The sequence below is a fragment of the Pezoporus wallicus genome, unplaced genomic scaffold, assembly GCF_028554395.1.
Source record: "Pezoporus wallicus isolate ANWC-B61680 ecotype Strahan unplaced genomic scaffold, APGP_CSIRO_Pwel_v1 contig_3058, whole genome shotgun sequence".
NCBI lineage: Eukaryota > Metazoa > Chordata > Aves > Psittaciformes > Psittacidae > Pezoporus > Pezoporus wallicus.
The window spans coordinates 5,217,361-5,231,780 of NW_026641153.1; the positions used below are offsets into that span (position 1 = coordinate 5,217,361).

Consider the following 14,420-nt stretch of genomic DNA (forward strand, 5'->3'; position numbering starts at 1 on the left):
AGCTCCAGACAGGCATCCTTTGCTCTGTGTTGTGTCTGAGTTTTATATGAGATAATGTAGAATCATGGACTGGCTTGGGTTGGAAGAGATCTTAAAGCACTGACGAGTGGGGCTGATTGAAAAATGGGGTTGATTGAAGAATACGGTTGTAAATAAGTAACCTCAAGAACGTTAGGCTTTGTTAGCAACTATAGAGAAAACAAAATTACTAAGATAAGCTTTGCCAGAAAGACCTGGTGGTTACTGATATGACAATGATCCTAAAACAAAGTGATGAAGAAATAACCACCGGGTGTCCAAAAGCCCACCACCCCATTTTTGTATGCATACAGGAGGCATTGTCTAAGAAGTATGATGTAATGTATGTGATCTAATGAATATGTATGTTTAAGGACAATATAATTGCAGTCTGGTTGATGCCTGGGGGAGACACGCTTAGAGGAGCTATCCCCTGTGATCTCCCAGCACTGCAATAAAGAATACCTGCTTGTCAACTTAAACTTTGTTGGCGAGTTCCTGGAGTTCTCTCCGAATCAGCACCAGCCCCCTGCCATAGGCAGGGACACCTTCCACTAGAGCAGGTTGCTCCAAGCCCCTGTATCCAACCTAGCCTTGAACACTGCCAGGGATGGGACAGCCACAGCTTCTCTGGGCACCCTGTGCTAGCACCTCAGCACCCACAGGGAAGAACTTCTGCCTAAGAGCTCATCTCAGTCTCCCCTCTGGGAGGTTAAAGCCATTCCCCTTGTCCTGTCCCTACAGGCCCTTGTCCAAAGCCCCTCTCCAGGTTTCCTGTAGCCCCTCTTTAGACACTGGAGCTGCTCTAAGGTCTCCCCTTAAGGAGCCTTCTCTTCTCCAGGCTGAACCAGCCCAGCTCTCTCAGCCTGGCTCCAGAGCAGAGCTGCTTCAGCCCTTGCAGCATCTTTATGGCCTCCTCTGGACTCTCTTGTGCAGGTCCCTGCCCTTCTAACATCCCACTTTCAGGGCTGAGCTATTGCCCATTGACTGCACATGAGGCTGAGACCCTCGATTCCCGTAACTTCACTTGCCTGCTCCATCTCCTTATAACCCTCCTACCTAAAATTAGAAAAGCTGCCAACTTATACCCAAACCAATATATGCAGCATATGGACTAGAACATCACCATACAGAATGGAGGATGCCAGGAACTGCATAAGAAAATGTATTTTATTAGTAACATAAATAAGCACATATAACCCTTACACACATTGTCCAGGTCACACCACGAAAGCATCTTACAGTAATTCCAGAAATACAAACAAAACAAAAACCCCACATCCCGCTCAAGAGGCCAGCATCAAAACTACACAGGATGTCAGTAGCATTTGGTACAGCTACAATGCTTTCTCCCCAGCCCAGCTCTCAGCGCTTCAATGCTGTGCTGTTAAAGTCACAGGTATTCTGGTTCAACAGGTCCATGACCCAATTAGTCTAAAGATTTTTTTTCTTGGACTATGTAACTTACCTGTGGTTTGGTAACAAGCACAAGGATTTGCCCTCTGCCTTTTTGAAACCGGGTGCTGTAATTCAATGCTTACTGTCTGCATGTCTTGGTTAACAGTTTGCACCACACCTTCCACTCCAAACAGACATTGTAGCAAATTACTATTTCAGTTTATTACAGTCCTGTAAGACTCATGAATGACATCTTGGGGTCAGTGGTTTGGCAGAACAGCCAACAAAAGACAAAAAATCAACTTCTTTCCCAAAAAGACTATGATGCCACTTCAACAGTGATGATTTCACACTTTCCAGTACCTTGATCCATGCAGGTAACATGTAAGGAGCCATCCCTAGATAAAAGAGAAAGGTATGTTTAGGTCTACCCCAACACAACACATAGTATGTTACTGCGTGTTCCAGAGAAGATAAACAACAGTTTTCCTACAGGCAGAAGGAAGAACAATTATTTTTCAGAATATCCAGAGAAGAACATGTTTCAATAAATTGAATCGAGTTTATTGAGTACTTAGATGTGCAGTTCTTGCCCTCCATTAAAGCATGTTCCAACATCGGCACAGAAGACAGATTTGGAAACACGCTTAAATATTGTAACCAAGTTTATTTAGCACAGGTTTGTAAATAGAATATGCAACATTATCATCCAAAATATTCATCTTGAGAACTGTAGCAACAACCAACAGATAAGCACATCTTCACAAAGCACCAGAACTTGACTTTTAAGATGCAGTAGTCTTTACATACCAAGGGTCAACTTCACAGGGAAAACGTTTGTTTTCAAAGTCCAAGAACTAGAGACAACACTGAATCCTACTTCATCTAGACATCACACATCATACTTAGATAGAAATAGATGTGTTCTAGTGAACTTTTCCATCTTTTTCATTTAAATATTACTAAAACCTAAAAACTAAGTACTAACAAATACTAACACCCCCATTTAAAATAATGGAGGTTTCCTGCACTACACAGTTGCACATACAATCCGTAAGGTGTTGTTCTTACTAATGCTAAGTGCAGATCTCTGCATGACCAACAAGGTATTTTAGGTGAAGTCCTTCAATAGAGCATTAATACACCTGATAGTTACCATATGGAAATTAAGTGTTACGAACTCAAATAGAAAGTAGGGATTTAGTTTTTTAGCAACATCCAGACAACTTTCATGCGATTTACAAAAGCAATATAAAGTTCAGGGCAGTCCTTAGAAGGCAAACATGCTCTGAGTACTCCAAATTCCACTTTCTGGTACCCATATAAACTATTTAGACTATTTCAAATGAGTACAAGCACTCCCATTAAGGCCTGAAGAAATTTTTCTGAACTTTAATGTTATCCCACCCTGACATGAAATACTTCGTATTTTCCCTGTAATATACAGCTAATTCTGTAAAAAGTAAGACTTATGATGCCCGATTTCCTGTAGCATTGTTTCTCACGCTTAACAACCCTGCCTATGAAAAGACAGAGCCACAGGTTCTCATCACAGATGAGTGCTGCATGAGAGGTCCTTTGTGGATCCATTAACAACTAACACAGATTCTACTTCACTTTTATCTCAGCGTGTGGGCATTCAGAACTACCTGTCCCCCTTCCACAGGGAATTTGAGATCATGACTGCTCTCAAGCACGGTTAAACTGATCCACACCTCAAAAGCTGCTAAGATCAGCCTTAAAATTGTGTTAAGTTTTATCTCTTCAGGAATCCGCCAATGAATGTGCAGAAAGTACCTGCAAAATTTACCCCGCTAAGACACAGGACACTGTAAGCAATGAGATCCTGAAATCTCAACACAAAATTAAGCACTTTGTAACAGGAGAAAAGACTGCTTGTCACAAGTATGAAACAGCAAGTTAAGCAGCAGAACAACAAATGTTTAGGGTACCTTTTCATAGTAAGGACAGTCAGTATATCATGTAGGCCATCCTCCTTTTTATCCAAATCCTGGAGTACAATCTATTTAAAAACAAACCAAAAAAGAACTTGATTAGAATTTAACTCAATCCTTGCACAGCAATTTAATGGAAATCACACAATAGCCAAGGTAATCAATTCCTTCTATTTAGCAGCTCATACTAGTAATTCAACATCAAAGCATGCCTTGCTGGACTGTGTTCATCTGCAGTGCAAATCTCTATTTTTAGCTACTTCCACTACTGTTTCAGCGGACTTCTTTCAGGATCTATCACCAGGATAACTGGAATACAACTGGAAATACAACCTGCAACTCCCACAGACTACATCACAAGCTGAGCATGTTCTTTTACTTAGGATCAGTTCTGTAGTTATTAGGGAACATCCTTTCCCTACCCCCTTGAAGATCTTTGGCCAGGACTGAGGTGGAATAACAATTTTCTCAAGTATTCCATCCATTTCAGCCCCATCTGCAACCTCCTCACTGCTTTAAGGGTCCTGAAGCCAAGGTGAGCCCACTGTCACCATTTCAAACAAACCATATTCTCCCAACGGGTTGTCTCCTGTGTAATTATCTTTATACTGGGTGAGGATTTAATCATCTTACCACCGTAGGAAAAAAAAAAAAAAAAAAAAAAAAAAATCAAATGTAGTCTTTAATACCAAGATCTTGTCCAATCTAGGAAGACTGGAAGGATGAAGACTGGATTGGAAGGATGAAGTGACCAGCAGTACAGACACCTGCTAAATCATCACCTCCAGCAGCTGTATTTCTAGAATGCTACTGAACTTCTAGTGTGCTACTGGAATGACTGGTTACAATCAGTCATCCCAGGTGAACTTACTACAGTGGTGCTAAACATCAAACACAGACATTCAGAAATGCAAAAGGGAAGCTTCAATGTTGTTGGAAAGAGCTTCAATATTTCATAACACCTTTACATAAGAATGTTTAAGGACCATTTCCAATGAGACACGTCTCATTCCAATTTTGTAACCAGAAGCTTCGGTAGGGATGTGGTAAGGTTCAGGTTCTTTTCAGATCTACTTGATTTCAAAGTGGTTGATACTAAAGTTGCATGTGAACATGCATATACTCACCTGTGCAAATTTACCTTCTTTACCCAGGGGGCTTTTCCCCAGTGACTCGTACAGTTCAAGGCACACGGAGGAACTGTTTCCAGGAGCATGTAGGGTGTGCTGCCTTCGAGCTGGCAGTGGTGTCCCTGATGGAAACAGCACTGTGAATTTGTCAGCCCCTGACTCGTCCACTCCCTTTAAAAAGAAAACAAAGATAATTCATGCCTTTTTTTAAGTACTTGACTGAGTTGGAGGTGTTACAACAGTGCTCCATGAGAGAAGAAATGCCAGGTTGGTTCTCTCTGCCACATTTATCATCACAGCAAGTAAAGAAAATTGACATAAAGAAATGCAACTGACATAAATAAATGTAAAAGCCCAGCTACTACAATACAGCAAAGACTCAAATCTATCTCCCCTTAAAATCAGGCAGCTTTTCCTGTCAATTTTTGGTCAATAAACAGAAGTTATGACTCACTGCTGATCTACAGCAAATCTGTAGAATTACTAATACAAAACAATACTGTTTTTCTAACATCAGTCATGCATAAGTAGTGTTCTACGTTCACTGCAGCAGTAAAGCTTTCTATGATAAATCATTTTAGCCTTACCTTAAGAAGAATATCTCTGGCAGAACACTCAATAAGTGCTTCTTCTTCTAACAAAGGATTCTCTTTCCCTAGCAGGATTCCTGCCTCTGTGGCTGCGCCAATGGGAATAACTTCATCTGGAGGAATTGAATTCAGTAATTCCACAGTTGGGAAAATGTCTTTGATCAGCTGCTGTAGCTTTGGGATTCGAGCAGACCCACCGCACAGGACTACCTGGAAAACATACCTTAATCATTTCAATTCTTTCTTCTGACAGATAAGAGACAGATCATAACTTGCAATACAGAAATGCAAACAGCTCTGGGGTATTTTACCATCTGCAGGTGTTAGAAATAAAACTGATGCCATCTTTGCCTGACTTCTGTTACTTCTGTATTTGAAATGAAAAGAAAGAGCTTGCAAGTTTGAATGGTGTCTTGAAAAAAGTGTTGCTTACAGTAAGCATCAGCTTACTGAAGTAAGCTCCATTTTTAAAACTTAAGGAGTTAATCACAAAATAACATCAAGCTGGGAGGGACCTCTAGAAGTCATCTAGTCCAACCTTCTGTCCAGACCAAGAGCAGTTACTAGAGCCTGCTCAGGACCATACCTCCATGGATACAGACTCCAGAGACTCTGAAGGCCTTTATTTCAGTGCCTGATTACCCTTACACTACAAATTCTTTTCTTGGTATCCAAAATTTTCCTGTGTTGTCACTTGGGCTGCTTGCCACTCACCCATCTGTCACGTAAGTCAGTTTGTGTCTTGTGTACACCTTCCTACTTTGTAGCTGTAAGCAGCAATAGTCTCCACCAAGCCTCCTCCTACAGGCATCCAGCTCTGGGGCCACCAACATAAGGATGTGGAGCTGTTGGATTGAGTCCAGAGGAGGCCATGGAGATGCTGCAAGGTCTGGAGCAGCTCTGCTCTGAAGCCAGGCTGAGAGAGTTGGACTTCTTCAGCCTGGAGAAGGCTCCTTACATGGAGACCTTAGAGGAGCTCCAGTGCCTAAAGGGGCTGCAAGAAATCGGAGAGAAGCTAAAAAGTGAAAGATGGTAGATTTAGATTGGATATTTGGAATAAATTCTTTCCTGTGAGGGTGCCGAGACGCTGGCACAGGGTGCCCAGAGAAGCTGTGGCTGCCCCATCCCTGGCAGTGGTCAGGGCCAGGTTGGACACAGGGGCTTGGAGCAACCTGCTCTAGTGGAAGGTGTCCCTGCCCATGACAGGGGTTGGGAACCAGATGAGCTTTAAGGCCCCTTCCAACCAAAACCATTCTCTGATTCTATGACTCTGACTCTACCTTAAACTTAGTTTCAGGTACCTATAATCAAAGCAAAGAGAAGAGTTCTAAAGATCTTGAGTCTATATACTTTGTTGGATCTAAGCAAAAATGCTTAAGTATGTAATGAAATAATCTCAGTCTGCAAAGAGAACAGGCCCCCATAAATATTCTTCTTGTGGAGTTATAAAGCATACTACAGCCAAGTGATTTCTATTATTACCTTATTAATATCATCTGCTGTAAATCCAACTTGCTGCAAGAGCTTTTTAATTGCTTCTACACATTTACTAAAAAGCGGAGAACAGATAAGTTCAAACCTGGCCCTACAATGAAGAAAAATAAAAACAGTAAGTCAGTGTCATCTCATCCATTAAAGACAAATACCTGAAATGAAAGAATATATCTTCATCAGGGACTTTAGCGACAGGACAAGAGGTGATGGGTTTAAACTGAAACAGGGGAAGTTCAGATTAGATACAAGGAAGAAGTTCTTTACTGAGAGTGGTGAGGCACTGAACAGGTTGGCCAAAGAGGGGGTAAATGATCCATCCCTGGCAGTATTCCAGGCCAGATTAGATGGGGCTTGGAGCTACCTGCTCTAGTGGAAGGTGTCCCTGCCTGTGGCAGGGGGCTGTAAGTAGATGATTTTTAAGGTCCCTTCCACCACAAACCATTCTATGATTAATACATAGAATATACTTTGATTTTCTAGTTATATCTGGTACTAAAGAGTTGGGGTTTTTGTTTTGGTTTTTTTTTGTTTGTTTTTAAATCCCCATTTCCCAATTATTCATCTTGACAAAGTGATTTTTGTTGTGAAAATATCTGCGCTATTGATTCCACTATTAACACCTAACGGAACATTTATTCTTCTTCAGTGTACTGTAAAGAAAACTCAATACTGTTGTCTTGACAAAACCCAGTACTGTTGTCTTGATCCACATCTGAAAAAAAAGCAACAATCCTGGAACTACTTCTGTTCCCTTTAAAATGGAGACACAAAAATGCAAATGTGTCTTTTGAATTTCCACAGGCAAATCAAGCCATGTCCTGATTTGCACTCAAGCAACTTGAAAAGCAAATTTGTGCTTGTTTCAGGCTCTTTCAAGCCTGACAAGGAAGTTTTACCCTGTGTGAGAATAGCAGTCAAATTCCGATCCACAGGACTGGCATCCTCACCCAACACTGAGGCAAAACAAGTTACACAGTATTGCTTCTCACACTTGTAAATACACTATGCCTTACTTTACCAGCTCCAACTGCTGCAGCAGTGGATGCACACTTCTGGAACTGAACAGTGGTTTATTTTGCCAAAGCTGCTGCTGGCTGGAAGAGCAATCAAAATTAGCTGAACATCTCACTCAATGAGAGATCATTTCAAGAGAGAAGAAGCTCAGAGGACACAGCGGTATGAGCAAAAAGACACAGAACATCTTTTACTCGAGCTGCCAAAAAGAGGCAACATCAAAACGCCCGTGACTCCTGTCACTCTGGAGCTCACTTAGATTAACAGGGAAAGCTTTTGGACTTCTTAAAGGAAAACCCAACAGCAACAGTGTTCAAGGTCAGCCTGGACAGAGCCTTGTGTGACATAGGTCTAGTGTGAGCCGTCCCTGCCCATGTCAGGGGGTTGGAAACAGACGATCTTAAGGTCCTTTCCAACCCAAACCATTCTATGATAACAAAACCAGTCAGGGGGTGGAACTACCTTAAGTAATGACACTATCTACTTCCCTTTCATCAACATCCAGACCCCAAAGGCCTCCTTGTGCCTTTTTGTACTTTACTTTCTAACCGTTATGGCAATATTGTTAGCGTTACTACCCTAACTACTACAGAACCATCAACATGAAACAAAGCTGAAAGAAAGCAAGTTGGTCTTCTATCTCATTTCTAAAATTAATGCCACCAAAACAAAATCCTGTTGAATATACTAGGTACCACCTAGAAGGATTTCAAGCATAGTTGTCCTGGTTAAACCACAACATTCAATTTATATTAAGGCAACAGCTTCAAAATTCGCTTTACCTGGACACGTTACAATCAAAATCCAATCCATCATACAATGAATCCACAAAACAGTTTGCACTTCCCAGGGTTGACAAAGAGTGTTTTGCAATATCAGCACTGTTCATTAACTTCATCATGGCTCTGGGATTTCCTCTAATATCATGTTTACAAGACCTAGATTACAAAAAAAAGAAGAGATATTAGTTTAGAAATGCAGGAATTTCTGTGATCCGGCTAACTTTCTGAAAGGAAAACCAGGTTAAAGCTATTGAACTTGTTTTTCTGTAGACACGCTAGTATTATTTACAATGCCACTATTTAAAGCTCACAAAAAATACTGCCTTTCAATTTCAACCAAAGAACTCTGTGCAGAGACACCCTGACCTTGGGCTTTAGTGTTGCTCATACAGATGCGAGTCTTTTCGAACAGATTCTCAGCTGAACAAATCCCATAACTGCAAAGAAAAGCTAGACAAGGGCTTCAAGTTAACCCATTTTAACCACAGATAAGAAGAAATAAAACACTAAAAATGAGGCACCTCACAAAGTAGTATGTTTCATGCAAACAGTCTCTTCCTGTGGAATTAATGCAACTGACCACCTCAAGCTCACTGAAGTTAATGGTAATGCATATCTTCATATTTGTTCATCACAGGATGATGTGCCACACGGACTTCAATCTGAAAACCTAAGCCCTTTCACAGTCCCTCAAGCCAACAAGAAAACCAAACAAAACCCACACAGGTGAACTGCCTGCCATCCCAAAAGCTTGTGACTGAAAGGACATAAGCAGCCTGCAGTCACATACATCACTTGAAACAGAGTGGTTCCTAGGTGAGCCCTTATAGTTCAACACCAACTTCAGGCAACACCAACCCAAACCCAAGTATTTACCAGTCTTCCTCCTTGGCCCCCAACAATTGACTGTTCCTCTAATATCTTTGAGCCACTTCACTCACAGACAACCTGCTACATCTGACAGCATCTTTTTTAAAGCTACCATGAGAGAATGAAGTTCCTGTACTAACAGCAACATGCTTGGTACTCGGTACCTACCTCTGAAATTCAGAAGCTAAGTGTTGTGCTAGAGCTTCTGTAAAGCAAATACCACCAATGGTATCATCTGTGTTCGTAGCAAGCACACGATATATCCCACTGTTCACTTCTATGACTGTGATAGAAAGGGATGTTCCACCAAGTTTATAAACCAAAACATTGCTTCCATTTAAAAAAAAAAGAAATTAGCATTAATAAGCCATCAAAAATTATATTAACTTTGATACACTGTCTAAAAACATTACTGACATATCATGTATTGCAGGTTTTAACAAGTTTTGTCAAGCGACTTTGACTTGGGGTGTTTGTATTTAATGCATCTTAGTACTACAGACTACTTGACAATGTTCCCTGAAAAATAGCTAGAGCAGCCAACATTTTTCCTGTAATACAATTGAGAATTGAACATTACATTCAAGGTTATAGACAAGAATTGTATGAGAAGGGTAAAAAAATACCAAGACAAAACCCATCTGTTTGAACTGACAGCAGTCTCTGGTATTTGAAAATTATGTGAATTATCTAAATATTCATAAAGGAAATCCAATGAACCTCTGAACCCAGGAACAACACTTCATTTCTGCTAGTGTATGTAAATGACCCCATCTCCCTCACTTAAAAACCAGCTATGCCCAAATTTGTTTAAGAAGGGATGGATTTTTCTTCAAGCCAATCAGCTCATTAAAGAGCAAGACAGAATCTGGGGACAAATCTTTAAAGACAAAATAAAATCCAAAACAAAGGTATTTAAACCACTCTGGATTTACAGCTTCTAAATTGTTATTGGCTTTACTGAGAGAAAAGAAGAGAAAACCAAGCCTCTAATCATTAATTGTGTGTTGACTCCTAAGGCAGCACTGCATTCCCTCATTTGAGATTTCTCAGGACTTAAGTACAGCTGCTTAAATCTAAGAAGTAAAATACCAGGATTTTACCTTTTCCCAGTGGGTGAATCTTGGCCAATTCCGTAAGCCAGAAGAGCTGCAGATGGCTCATGAATTAATCTCATAATGTTAAATCCAGCAGCTGCAGCTGCTTCCCTGTGATAAGGGAACAGTTCATTTTATTTTAATGATTCCGCTATAGTCATGCATGCTATTAAGTTTTCATCTAACTACATATGTCACTGATTCAGACCTTGTTTACAGCATGGTATTAACAAAGCTAAGTGACTGGAAAAGAAAGGTATCAAGATGTTCAGTTGCTACCATGTTCTTCAGGTAGTTGGATCTGCTGCATGCTCATCGTCAAAGGAAACACTGATGTATCAGTCTACCTACCCCATATAAACAGCAACCCTGCTCAACTACAGGATGAGAAAACCCACCCTCAATCAAACTTGGTAACTTATCTTTAGATGTTGTTCTAAAAGTTCCTGGAACATTATTTCAATCATGCTATGAAAATTGGTTTTACTTCCAAATCAAGTCACCACACCTCACTTGTAACATTTTCTTTACATGTTTTCTTGCAAGTTTTCTTCTCCATTTTGAAGCCATTTTTAAACTTGTACACCAAAGCAACAAGATGTTTCATTATACATACTGCAAACTCCCAGCTCACCAAGGTTTTATGACTAAATTCAAACACATTTTAAGTACCTCCTGACAGTTAAGCAAGAAACAGAAGCTGCCAATTATTCAGTTTCAAGTCTACTTATGTTTTCATATGGAGGGACTTTTACAGCAGAACTTCTTCCAAACAGAGCTTCCAAGTGGGATACTAGTTGTGTATTCAGTTATCTACTCTCTGACAAAACAGTCCTCAACAGCCATGGAACACCACTTGGTTTGGTGTTCTATGAAGGGATGGAAAATTATGGAGGGCGGCTCAGAAACAATTTGCATATCCCAGGAGACACTGAAGATCCATATCTGAAATGACATTCTATCCTGGATGATACCAATATTCCCTTTCACTTCAGCTGACTCAGAATCTCATTTTCGTTACAACAGTGAATTCCTTGAAAAGTTACTAAAGTCAGGATTTAATCTCCTGTTTTCAAACTTTTCCCAATTCAAATAATATCCCAATGTTTTGACAGGAGTCCAGAAGGATAATTCCCACTGCTGAGCTGCCGGCTGGTCTGCTTTAGGCATATTAAATAACAGGAAAATCTTAATCCCCTTACCCAAGGGCATTCTTCTGATTCTCTCCAAAATCAAACGGTACGGTGATAACAACGTCATTCACATCTGAGCCCAGTGCAGACTGAGCAGTTTCTGTTTATAAACACAGGCAGAACATATTGATTAAAAGCAAAAGAAACAGTATACCACATCTTAAAAATATGAGGACAGCTTTAACTAAAACATGTTATGATTTTACTTATACTTACCTTTCATTTTACTGAAAATTAATTTTGCCACATCTTCTGGGGTAATAAATTTATTATCTATTTCATATTGAAGTTTTCCATTCTTCTCAATTACCTGTAAGCAAAACCAACAAACCTTTGTTAGACACATAACCTGCATTCCAACAAAAAGTAATGTTTAATTTAGTTTCTGTTCTGTGTAAATACTGTGTTCAAACTCTAGGATGACAGAATAAATGCTTCCAAGATGCTATCAATGATCCACAAAATAAACTGCCTTACCCACCACACATGACAGTGACATTCATATGAACTACATTTGACCCCAGACTTCCTTTTCCTATTAAGTTTTACTCAGTACAAAGCCAACATTTAGAACAAAATGTACTTGCCTGCTAAGAAGCACCACAATGCTACTACCCAGATATATTAAGAATTGTCCCTTTTGGGAATGGCAAAGAGAGAGCTCTATTTTTTCTGTTGGACTATGTTATAGTGGCAGATCTCAGACCATGGCTAAGTTCTCTATTTTATAAAGACGAATATCCTATGTATCAGAAAATGAACCTCACTGCAGAACACAAACATGGCATGGCACGGCACGAATAACAACGCTAGAAGTATTAGATGATACAAGTTATTCTGGGCAAAACAGAAAAAAATAGATCATACTCACTGAACATTTGCTTTCTGCAATGTATTTCTCTGCCTGTGGATCACCAGGGCTGTTCAAACAAATTGAAAATAACAAAATCAATCATATGCTCAAGGGTAATTCATCTTGCTGATGTTCTTTGTAACATCTACAGCAGATGAAGATCTACTTCAAACAAAATTCCCATTTCCAGTGTATGAACACATTCATGTATGAGAAGAAAAACTAACAGTTCTGACTGCTGGTATCTTTTAAATTCCTTTCCCCAAACCAATGACGGAAAAAATAGTGAAAAGGAAAACCAAACTCCAACACATTGTTCTAAGCTGCTATCCCAAACAATCACTTTAGTGGCACTTTTGTTGCCTTCCCTGAAATAATGTCACAGCAATAAACTGACCATCCTTAATCATCTATGACCTGTGTGAAGTTACACATACGGAAAGTGCTAAGAAATACATCATAATGAACATCATCTTCTCAACTCCTTTCAGTGAATGGGCTCTACCACACAGCCAGGTTATCACTGAGTTTTGTCATGTTTCTGATGTTAGACCTGAACCAACAAGCTCTGTTCCAGTATCACCGTACCTGTGAGCACAAACTGTCACAGCTCCACTAACTGAAAAATCACAACAGGCATTACATCAGTGTGTTTCACAGTTGTAATAAAAGCAATACAAAGTTTCATGCGAGTAAAACTGCAGCGGGTTTTAGCCACAGGAAATCATGCAAGTAAGAACAAGGCGGTTTAGTTAAGAAACTTAAGTGTATATCAAAAGAACATATGCAACTCATTACTAAATTTCACCCTTTTACTTTTGCAAATTCAGACACAAAATCCTACATCTCTGTACTCCTATAGTGAAATATAGGATGAGAAGTTCATAATATAAGAAATCTTCAAGATATGACTTACCCTCCTGTTATTACTCGCACACCAGAATAAGATGCCTTCAACACCGGTACTGAGACTACATTTCACAGACCAGCTTTAACAGGGAAAGCCACCGTTATCACCTTCCCTTTCACACCCGTTCTCTTACCTCCGCCCCAGGATCTGCTTCACTTTCACTACAGTGTTTGAAATATTTCTTATCCTACTTTGCTTTGCAGCTAAGCCAACAACCTGCATGGAAAAGAAGGGAAAACAGAAGTGAGCACCAGGCAGCACCGAGCTCCCTCTCTCCCTCCCCAACCCACCACACACAAGGAAAGCCTCACCTCCTCGCTCTCCGAGAACGCAACCACCGCAGGAGTGACCCTGTCCCCGGCGTCGTTGGCAACCACGTCGGCGCGACCATCCTGCGGACACAGGCACCACCTATGAGCCAGCAGCGCCCCAAAGAACTAAAAGTGACCGCAGACCACCTGCTCCCCCCGGGTCCCCTCACCTTGTATACGGCAGCACAGGCACAGGTGGCGCCCAGGTGTACGCCAATGGCCGCCATGAGCACCTCCCTCTCCCCACAACCGGCCGCCCCACACTGCACCGCGCGCCCAACCAATCCACTCCCCTCTTCTCCCTCGCCTCCAATCAAAGCCCGCGCCGCGCTCAATCCTCAACCAATCACGGAGAGGAGCGCTTAGAAGTGTCGTCATCGGGACGGAACAGCCAATGAGAAAAATTGGGGGGGGCGGGGGGCGTCATCATGCATGGCCATGGGGGGAGACTCCGAGGGGGGGGGGACCGGGACCGGGACCGGGACCGGGACCGGGACCGGGACCGGGACCGGGACCGGGACCGGGACCGGGGTAGTAGTCGTCGCCTTTTGTCCCATCCCTTGTTACTCGGAAGAAGAGTCCAGCCCCTCCTGGCTCCATCCTCCTGTCAGGCAGTTGTAGGAAGCGATGAGGTCCCCCCTGAGCCTTCTCTTCTCCAGACTGAACCCCCCAGGTCCCTCAGTCGTTCCCCATCACACTTGTGCTCCAGGCCCTGCACCAGCTCCGTTGCCCTTCTCTGGCCCCGCTCCAGCACCTCAATGTCTCTCTTGCAGTGAGGAGCCCAGAGCTGAACACAGGATTTGAG

The 14,420-nt window shown here is 41.5% G+C and overlaps 1 protein-coding gene across 2 annotated transcripts; it reads right to left on the reverse strand.

The window, feature by feature from the left end:
• Positions 1 to 1,613: 1,613 nt before the first annotated feature.
• On the reverse strand, positions 1,614 to 13,896 carry HSPA14 (heat shock protein family A (Hsp70) member 14). Of its 2 annotated transcripts, XM_057422466.1 has the most exons (14): positions 13,786 to 13,896; positions 13,616 to 13,696; positions 13,438 to 13,520; positions 12,413 to 12,461; positions 11,758 to 11,851; positions 11,551 to 11,641; positions 10,355 to 10,459; positions 9,420 to 9,581; positions 8,382 to 8,537; positions 6,574 to 6,676; positions 5,089 to 5,301; positions 4,499 to 4,672; positions 3,369 to 3,439; positions 1,614 to 1,814 (listed from the first exon to the last, which is right to left on the reverse strand). In XM_057422466.1, the coding sequence occupies exons 1-14, from the start codon at positions 13,840 to 13,842 to the stop codon at positions 1,736 to 1,738; spliced, it is 1,518 nt and encodes a 505-aa protein (XP_057278449.1). In that variant the 5' UTR covers positions 13,843 to 13,896; the 3' UTR covers positions 1,614 to 1,735. The 2 variants fall into 2 exon arrangements, with proteins under 2 accessions (XP_057278449.1, XP_057278450.1); XM_057422467.1 differs by lacking the exon at positions 3,369 to 3,439.
• Positions 13,897 to 14,420: the final 524 nt, after the last annotated feature.